Source organism: Thunnus thynnus, chromosome 6, assembly GCF_963924715.1.
Source record: "Thunnus thynnus chromosome 6, fThuThy2.1, whole genome shotgun sequence".
In the NCBI taxonomy this organism is placed as follows: Eukaryota; Metazoa; Chordata; class Actinopteri; order Scombriformes; family Scombridae; genus Thunnus; species Thunnus thynnus.
Window position 1 is genome coordinate 10,329,483 of NC_089522.1, and position 10,496 is coordinate 10,339,978.

The 10,496-nt window shown below is 43.1% G+C and overlaps 1 protein-coding gene across 4 annotated transcripts in view; it reads right to left on the reverse strand.

Annotated features, from left to right (window-relative positions):
- mtcl2 (microtubule crosslinking factor 2) overlaps positions 1–8,938 on the reverse strand; it is a 107,539-nt gene extending 98,601 nt beyond the window's left edge. The window contains exons 1-3 of one of the 4 annotated variants that reach the window (XM_067591634.1): positions 8,659–8,938; positions 7,093–7,259; positions 3,153–4,576 (exon numbers count right to left, since the gene is read on the reverse strand). In XM_067591634.1, the coding sequence (XP_067447735.1) occupies positions 3,153–4,145 (993 nt within the window). In that variant the 5' untranslated portion in view covers positions 4,146–4,576; positions 7,093–7,259; positions 8,659–8,938. Of the gene's footprint in view, positions 1–3,152; positions 6,183–7,092; positions 7,260–8,658 lie in introns of those variants that run through there. The other 3 variants (XM_067591632.1, XM_067591635.1, XM_067591633.1) reach the window with 3 other exon arrangements.
- Positions 8,939–10,496: the final 1,558 nt, after the last annotated feature.

Consider the following 10,496-nt stretch of genomic DNA (forward strand, 5'->3'; position numbering starts at 1 on the left):
AGGAAAAAGAAAGAAGAAAGGAAAATGGAAAAGAAGAAAAGGAAATAAAGGCAAAGGAATGGAAAAGGAAAGGGGGAAGAGATGGAAAAAAAGAGCATGAGAGAAATGACAGCAGAGTGAGAATGTGAGGACATGAAACGAGGGAATCACAAGTTAATATGGCGAGAGAGAGAGAGAGAGAGAGAGAGAGAGAGAGAGAGAGAGAGAGAGAGAGAGAGAGAGAGAGAGAGAGAGAGAGAGAGAGAGAGAGAGAGAGGTGGTCCACTGACCTGCTTTTCATATCTAACTAAAGAAGAACAGGGAAGATGGTTTCTGTTATGTGAGCAACCAGCCAGGCAGGAGATTGAATCAACCAATCAGATGTCAGATTTCAGAGAAACGTCTGCTGTGATAACGGTCCTCACTAACAACTTCATAGATGCGATCAATATCGCGATTGGTCGATTGAAAACTTGCTTTGAGGATTTCATTGTTGGTCATTAACAGTAACAGCGCTGTGCAGCACAATTAGTTTTTGAACCAAGAACCTGATTATTTTTACTTCCATTTTCTCTCTAAAATGAGTCTAAACGATATCGATGAACTGTTTACGACTGAAGCACGTCCTTCCTGTGAAATATTCTGAATCCTGAGGGACAGCAGTGAGAGCAATAAAACAGTCACAAGCTCATCCAGCACAGAAGCTCAACTATTAGCTTAGATTGCAGTCACAGGACAGACATTCCTCAAAATTAAGTCCAAAACGCCTCATTTCAATGTGAGATGTAACATCAGGCCTGCAGTAAAAGACCTACATGCTGTTTATCATGTTAAAGAGCAGCATGTGGTCCTAAATGATAATTCAATCCCTTGATTAGCTTTCTGTTGCGTGAGAACCAGTTCAACGAGGTGTGTGGATGCTAGAAGTGACCGGCAGTGTTGTGATGTCGCCTAACGATAAGTATGTTTCAGCTGTAGGAGAGAAGGGAGACAGCGAGGAGGAAGTTAGGACTGCAGGTCTGGTTCTGTCAAAGCTACAACAGATCTTAACAGAAACACAGTGTACACTTATGGTACATTTATAATTAGAGATGATTCTAACAACCGTCGGCATAACAACAAGCTGTACATGAACCTATAGTGGAAGACAGCCAAGAGGCAGTAAGTATGTACTAAAAGACAGAAACGGATGAGCAGCGAGGGGAGAATTACAGAGAAGGAATTAATGGGTGAGAATTTGATGCCGCATCTACAAAAACACAGAGAGATTGAAGGAGAGTCTGACACCTCGGCGACGTGTTGTTTTGATCTTCTGATTACTAACCAGGTGTTCCTCACAGCTGCAACAACACACACAACCAGACTCACATCACTACAAGGCCTCCCAAGAGGCTTTGGGGTGGTCCAATAAGGTAGCTCTGTTACACGCTGTCCCATATTAAGTCACACACACACACACACATACTCAGTGACCATCGCTACACAAGAGATTGAGAAAAGAAGAAAAATCCATTATCAATAGCTAAAGATTTTAGAGGGAAGGCACATATAATCACAGCTCAGGCTGCAACTGATGATTATTCTCATTATCAATGGATGTGGCTGTAAGATGTTGATCACTATTCCCCTCATTACCATGTTCATGTTTTTGCAAATGTGCAAAATAAAAAGATATTCGGTGATATAGGAGAAGCAGCAGAGCCCTACATTCGAAAAGTTGGAGGCAAATTGGGCCTAAATAACAACATGAAGCAACAATCCCAATTATTTTGCTGGCTGTTATAATTAAAAGTAATAATATAGTGAATTATATCCTCATAATATTCATTTTATTTTCAGAACGGTGGAAAGCTGGTCTTCACAGGAGCTGCAGGTGCGTTAAAACAAAGTGAATCACCACAGTGATCAATAAAAAACCCATCAACTGTGTGACTCCATTTGCAGAGTAAAGGTCAGATCAACAAACTAAACCGAGATTCAAAATTCTCCAACAGTGTTGTACAACTACCAGGGAAAAGACGAGGTGCTGCTCCTGTTCAGCCAAGTGCTGTTGATCAATCACCCTCCTCGATCGGGCTCTTACAATTATTGGCTTGTCTGGTCACCGCCAGTTAGTGCTTAGGGACATGCTAATGTAATTGATCCTTTCTCTAATCAATCACTCTCAGTGCAGGACGGATCAGCTTGACTGGTGGATCCACATATATTACTTTTCACTGCCTGCAGACATGTGGAGGCAGCTGAGAGACGTCTTTAGTACCAAACTGATGAGGTTGTTTTATTTCTTTTAACAGCTGGAGTGCTGATGTTTTGGTGTTGGTGGCTGGAAGCTTCATATGGCTGCTGTCAGCTCAGCCTGTATATAACATTACTACTCTTGTGTGTCTTGTAGACTACAGACAGAACAACAACATTTCAGTATGATGTTGCCAACACCTACATTTGAGTTTTCTGAAAACATCTGACTCATGACAGAAATACCCTTAATGCACGAATGTACATGAATTTGGAGTTTTCTCTACTCTTGTCAAGATGATGAAGACACTGAAACAGTATCTAATCAATCACAGGATACTTAAACTCCCCATTAAACCAATGCTGATCAAACATCTTGGCAAAAACCATGGCAGCAAGGCAGAATCAAGGGCCACAATCTGTCCAAAAACTTACATTTGACTCCAGCTTTACAATTTTTTAGACTACTCTGCTTTCATATATAAAGCATGCAATCTGTGGCTACAAGGCTGCATGTTTTGCTCATGTGTTATTGAGGGTGCTGACTATTCATAACATCATCATCATCCTTGTAGTGAGTAGCCTTGGATGGCATCCAAATGCATCCCTACACACCAGAAAACAAGTCTAGAGTGAACTGGTAAATAAACCCAACAGACTTCATAATAAAACATCCATGATTCTGAGAGATAGTGTTTTGATTGTATGTGGATCCTTAAGAGGATCTTGTTTTGAAAGCAAAATGGCTTGAGGAGATATGAGCAAAGATAATAGAACTAAGTGTATTATTTTTTGTTCTCTGTCATTTAAATCCTCTCCCATGGGGCCCTTGGTACAAAATGATTTAAAAACCTTGGGAAATGCTAAGATAAGCAACTTATAAGAAATTCAAATCCACACATTATTTATGGACAATGAATAAAAGACATTTGACTTACTTTGAGGTAATCATTCTCTGATCTCAGCTCTTCTATTTCCCTGACAAACTCCTCATGCATCCCGTCCATAAACTCATCTGTGAGGTCTGAGAAAGCCAGGGACGTGCTGGCAGGCACCCTGCTGTCAAATGAGGTGACGGAGCGCTCCTCTCCGGGGGAGATGCTCCCTTCCCCGGTCTCCACACCCAAGGAGAGCCGGTCTTTCTCCGCGAAGGAGCTGCTGGATTTAGCAGCGGCTTGTTGGTTAGCTCTATCCGCCGACGCGCCATTCCTGAGCGGGTTGTCTCCGTCCAGTCCGCCGCCTCGGCTGCTCCTCGACTCGGCGTCGCTGCTCACAGCGTCCGTGGAGAGCTTGTTTTCCTCAGAGGCGCAGTCCGACAGCTCGGAGCTGCTGTCGGTGGGGGAGAGCTTCCCGGGGGCGCAGCCAGAGTCCTTGGATAAATCATCCGATCCTATGCTGGCGTCCGACACCTTCCTCCGCCCTCCGGTGCCTTTGGCCCCCTTGGCCGCCGAGGTCTTGGCCAACGCTGCGGCGGAGAAGGAGGATTTCCCTGCCGGTTTTCCACCACCGCTCTTTTCCGCTTTACCGTCCTTTCCACTGAGGCTTCCTACGGGACTTCGCCTGGAAATGCGGCTACCCAGGTGGATAGCTCCCGGCTTTACGCTCAGGGTCGGGGTCCCAATCCCTCCACGGATCTTCGTGAGCGACCACCCGGGTACATCCTTCGGTCTGGCCGGGGACGGAGCCCGGTTTATCTTCTTCTTCTCACCCGGAGACGGAGCTGATAGCACCGCAGACAGCTCCGCGGTTTCAGGCCGGGGGTTTTGTTGCTGCTGCCCGGCCACCGCGTGCTGCGCCTGCCCGCTGTCCGAGCCCTCCGTCCCGCCTCCGCTTTCCATCTTCTGCCGGAGATGGAGTCTCCGTTCCTTGGGCGAGGCGAAGACGAGGTGAGTCGGAGAGTTATGGACATCAACCTCCTTTGTTTTTGTCATTCATTCCGTTTAGGCCGAAACAAGAAAAACTGAAATGAAACCTCCTCTGTGGGGGAAACAGGAGGCAGAAGTTGGACTGTGAATAAACAACTGCAGAGCAACACAAAAGGAGGGGATCCTCACTTCAGCCACAATAAGCGCTCCTGTAGTGCAACAGTAGACGAAGAGGCAGGAAGCAGAGACTAAAAACTGCACACACACAAAAAAAGCAAATATAATCCCGTTTTCCACCGTATGTATAATAAATCTATAATGATTCCGCTTTGTTCTGATGGATCCTCCCCTCTTCGCCTCAGAATACGTCTCGACAACACCACCAGATAGCCGGTTCCTGCTCAGAGGAGCTGTGGGTGACAACTATGAAGCAGTGTGGTGGATATTTTCGCCCTCTCTCTCTCTCTCTCTCTCCGCCCAGATAACGGGATGTAGCCCTGGAGGAGAGAGAGAGAGAGGGAGAGAGAGAGAGAGATCTCATTTCTGCAGCTCTCTGTCGCCACCACTGCAAGATATTAGGACACTTCTTGAGAAAAATACTGTGTATGGATGCTCTGAGGAGAGCAGGATCCAACGGGGCTCTTTATGCACTGCTTAGAAGCCAAGACTTGATAATGATGAGATGATGATAATGAGACAGGGGCAGCTGCATTTAAAATACACTTATATATTATGAGATATTTATATTCAGTTTATGGAAAGCAATGATGTGTGGCAGTCAGAAAACACATCATGCAGCCACTCCTCCAAAAGGACACTAGACTCCATTTACTGATCGTTTTAATACACCCTCCCTCACCATCTTGCTGGTTTCTGTGCACAATGTCAGCATTTATTATTTATGATTATTTTTTGATAGATTTTTAGGCACTGTATATTATTGGAGGACTGATGGGATCACAGGACAGACTCAGATGCTTCATGAGCAGCTGGGAGAAGCTGGACAGCTCGTCCTGGCTGATCAGAACCTCCAGTCTGCTCAGTGTTGAGCTGAGGCGTAAATTTGATCCAGCAGAAGTGTAGACACTGTCCTCTTTGCCCTTTAGCATTTCCTCCTTCTTTACTTCCTCCACAGCTTCTTTGTGGCAGCTGAAAAACGCTCGCAGTTTCTCCTGCAGGGTGGCTTTTATCTCAAAAGCTGCAGAATTGACTCGGTCCTCAGTTACTCTCGTCTTCTTGTGTTGTTGCAACAACTTGGTTTTCTCATTATGGCATATTTTCTTCAAAGCATTGATGACAGTGTCCAAAATGTCAGAGGCAATCAAGTCCAAGGTGGACAGGGAAGCGCTGTGTGTGCCGGTCATTAGGCTGAAGCTCCTCGGGGAAACCAAGGCCAATAACTTGGCGAGAAGGCCCTTTAGTACCTGAAGACAGGTGCTATAAAAGTCTGACAGGTCACTGCTGACCTTGTCAGAGCACACAAGCAATGGGTAAGGCTTCACACAAATATCAGTCTCAGAATAAAGACATCCTGACTGATTATTACTGTCAGAACTCAGGCTGAACGTCTCCACCTCCACGGCAGCACCTCCAGCCTGTGGAGTCAGTTGTTGAGGGCAGGACCCCAGCTCTGCAGCCCCTGAGCTCTGGTTGGTTATTTTGGAGGCGAGATCTCACAGGATTCTCCTGGACACCCTTTTTCTCTCCTGACAGCTGGCCATGCTGTTGGCAATGGTTGACATCACTTCCTCGGTCACTTTTTCCCGGAGGGTGTTTACGTCCTGAGAAGCCGTTTCATCCACCACATCAGCCAAAGCCTCACTTGCCAGCCCCAAAAACCTGATGGCCACAGACGTGACCCTCTGGTAGCAGGTGGACTGTCCTGGCTCTGAGCAGGAGGAGGGCAGGCACTGGCAACGAGCACACACAGACCCTGGTTCAGCTGCCTCACTACATCTCCCAGCATGCTCTTGACTGAGGGCTAGGAGACAGAACTGCCCAACAGTTCAACCAGAGTTTCCTCAGTGATTTCAAAATATTTCTGGAGAAGATCTTCAAACACTGACCTCAGCAGCTCAGAGCTCAGTGGTATAAAATTACCATAGCATTAGGATTACCATAAGATAATCAGCTTTTTAACAAAGTCAGGGGTCCATATAACTTTCAATATTCAAGTAAAAATCTAAACAATTTTTACTGTTTGCACCAGTTTGCAGCAGCATATTTCATAATTCATTTTTCATGTTATAATGAAACTTTTTTCTTAGTTCTGCATAGTAAATTATTCAGTTTTAACAAAAACCTTCATTCGCCTGTCATCACAACTCAGTTTCTCATCAATGATTGTTATTTTTCCTAATTGTTAAACTTGACCTCGCAAAGTCATTTTTCAGTGAAAATTCCAAAAATTTACATTTTGTTTCGTTTACGTTTCTCAAACACGAATATTTGCTGGTTTGAAAATTATTGTGAAAAATGGTAAAATGCAAAGTAAAAGAAAGCAAAAAAAGACCAGCTGACTCTATGACAACTACCCAGACTCACAACTACCTACTACTGCCCAGTGTACTTTGGGGAAACTGACCTTATAAGATGTCATCATGCGTAATGTAAGAAAAAAAAAGAAAGAAAAACACCAACTATTTCTCTGAATTTCTACTACTTTGGCTGAAAAAAATAAACAATCATACATAAACTTTTCAGTATAAATATAATTTCTGTGAAACCTAAAGTATAAAGCCTTTAAGAAGAAGAGCTGGATTTACAATCTGATGCAAACTTCACAAATAAAAGCAAATAAATGCACAGTTATTTTCATGTGGTGTGATTAAATATAACATGGCAGTACGATTTTCTGCTGGAGCCAGTAAATAGAAAGGTTGGAGGAACCAGTAACACCAGTGTAACCAGTCAGTGTGGAGAACAGAGCGAGTGCTGGATGTTAAATGTGTGTAGGTGGGAAACAACCTTTATCATTAACATGTGATGGCATGTTGGATGTGTCTCCTCTCACCTGCTGCTGTCTCTCTGAAGCTCCTCCTTGCTATCAGAGTCCGACTCTTTGGATCCGTCTTCGGGCTGCAGGTGGACCTTCAGGGCCGGAGGCAGCAGCTGTAGGACCAGCTGAGACACCGCCCTGATGATCCTGCTGGACACCTAAACCAAGTGAGCCTGAGACATCTGCAGGAGACGACAGAAGAGATGTTTTATATAAACTCTACAGCATGTATTTATCTTTACTCCAGCAATTATTTTGAGGAGTCTGAGATCATTTCTGCATTTTAATTTATGTTCACCAGAAAGCAGAAAACCTCAAAGGAATAGTTCAACACTTTAGGAAATGCACACAAAATCATTCTCCAGATCCACCTTTTCCATTGTGAGGACTTTCTGCTTTTCTTTGTCTTTGGGTTTACATTTGAAGACTCACTTTAGGTTTCCAGGATATTGTGATGAGCAATGTTCACAATTTTTTGATATTTTATAGACAAAATGATTAACTGAGAAAATAATCAGCAGATTAATGAGAGAAATCGTTGCATACTAGGGCTGTAGTCTGCTGGTCGACTGGTCGATTAGTTGGTCGATATGCTCTCGTCTGACTAAATTCTCATTGGTCGAATAATCTCCGTGTTACTTTCATAAGGAGAAAAGTGCTACATTAACAGCTTTCTAGGATTAATCCATTATTTCCTGCGGCGGGAGGGACAGACTAACAAATTACCTGTGAAAACAGGGGTGTATTCAAAACACCCCCGTTGTTTTCACAACTTTGAACTCGCCCAACCTGATGGAGACTGCCTGGTCTAACTGTACTCAACGTTTACTGAATCTGTGTTTCTCCATAATAATAATAGACACAACGAGAACCCCCGCCAGGCCAAAAAAAATAAATTAATATTTGATATCCGAATGAATGGATATTCATTAATATCAATAGCGTTTAGGAGTCTCTGTGCAGCGCTGTACGTGAGTCAACCTCTGTCGTTGCCTGGGAAACTATTGGTAGCGTGGCTCCGTTAAGGAGTATGTTTGCGTAGCGTGTTGGGAAGAGCGAGGGGCAGAGAAGTGACCGTGGATGCGAGCGGGGCAGGGGAAAAGGTTAGTAGTAAGTTGTCGGTCTGGCAGTAAATGTACAGTACAGACTACAGTGTGTCAGTTAATAAATGCTTAAAAGTCACGTCTGTTGTTTCCCCAAATGCTGGAAAAGTAAAAGGGGTTAGCTCCAAAGTTAGCAACAATGGGCTAGCATAACCTGAAGACACAAAACAGAGGAATGTGTGGCTGCCGAGTTTACTGTGCACTCTGTCCCGTATGTCCCCATTGGTTTGCTAACTGCTGTTTTGAAGCCTCGAGTGTAGCAATTTGACCATCGCCATCTCGGATTTAACCGTTGCCATGTTTGATTTTTGGAGCCAGAAGTGACCATATTTGGATGAGAGGGTGGAGCTGACCGTAGCGCTAGCTGCTAGCTTGGTTAGCACGATGCATTTACAAGCTATGGTAACAGTGATAATGCTAATGCTCATTTTCGATGGGGAAAAACAGGCCTAAAACCATTAAAACAAAATGTACTCACCGGAAAAACTGATCATCCGATTGATCATTGATGGGTCTTTTATTACAACCAAACACTGAACAAGACTTTTTTTAGGCGACCACAACGTTACGATTAACTTAAGTGAACTGAGAACACACTATGAAATAGCAGCAGCTACGCCTATACGCAATGGTTAAGTGGAGCCAGTGGAGTCGCCCCCCTGCTGGCCATTAGAGAGAATGCAGGTTTTTGGCACTTCCGCATTGGCTTCATTTTTCAGCCCCAGAGGTTTTTTGTTTGTTTGTTTGTTTATTGACCATTTCGTACATTACAGATAGGTTGTACATATATATAGCTTTCATATTCTTACATTGTGAGACAATCATTTTGACATCTTTCGAATATGTTCAGATGTGAAAAACCATTAAAGCACTGGAGGTTGCCACTTGGCCACTCCATGTCCTCCAGGCTGCTGATGAAGAAGGAGAGGATGCTGGAGCTCCAGTCCTCCTCAGGGAGCAGCCAGCAGGGGCGCTGTGGCTGCCTGGACCCGATAAGGTTAGCGGGTCGGTGTCAGTGGTCCAATCCAGCCTGGTTTTCTTCTCACTGCAACTTTCTATCATCTCACTCCAAGGGAAAAAACTCATAATGAATAATTTCCGACATTAAAACTCAAACTGAGCACTTAGTTTCAAACCATTTCTATTGTATTCTGGGAAACACAGGTAAACTGACTCTCTCAGTTATGATAGTTTCTGCTAAACACTTTGCGCTCATTATGATGGCCTTTGCCTTTCAACTCATATAATGTAATGATGTCATTTAGCATTTAGCTGCTGCTGAACTGCAAAATTCTGTTGCTACCGCTCTTTGTTCTATTTGTCATAGTTACATTGTTTTGAGATGTTGCTGGGAGGGTATTACATTTTTTAAGTGTCAAGGGGGAAATATAAATAATGCTAGGAAGGGTGTCACATCTTAAGAAATGAAATTTAAGATTCGGCCGCCCCTCCCCACCCCAATAATTTTCGTACTGTCCCTTTAATCTTTTGCCCATATTACACATTTGTAGCCTGAGCCAATGTGCATTCCCTGTCTCCATAATGCTTTTATAATTGTTCATAACTTGTTTTTCTCTTTAAAAGGTTAATTGACCACATAAAATAATACTAAATAAAATTGCACTAAATAAAATATTCAATACATTTCATTATTGTGAGTTAAATTGTATTTTAATGTGTTATTCAAAGAAGATTCAATATTATTTTCAATTAAACATCCAACTCAACCGGGTACAAGTGGTTATCCATTAAAACGTCTGTGTGCAGTATATCTGTGCATTAGAAGAATCTCCCTTGAACAGCCATTCCCATCATAATTAATTCAGCTGCTTTCTGTTGTGGGAGGTCAGAGCATCACCTGACTCCATGTGCACATGGTAACACAGTACAATGAGTGTCGTGTTACCAGTGTCTCTCTCTCTCTCTCTCAATTATTTTTTTCAAATTCAAAGGGCTTTACTGGCAGGGTCACAATATCAGATATCAGATAATCAGATCCACCACTGCCAAAGCACAGTATGAATATTGGCAATAACTAACAATACATTCCAGGAAGATGATCTGCTTTTTAAAATATAACTGCAACAGCATATTTCCTTCAAAATGTTTTTTTTTTTTTCAATATTTTCATGACATCAGCTAGAAATCAGCTAGAAAAAGAAGAAAAAATGATTCCTCTAACAGCACATTTCTTGATGCAGTTATTAAAACCTATAAATAAAAATAGTCTACTGCTGATTAAAGACTGAAATCATTTATTTGTGAATACAGGTTCATGTCTTCAGCTGGAACCACATGATAGTCTGTTATAACAAA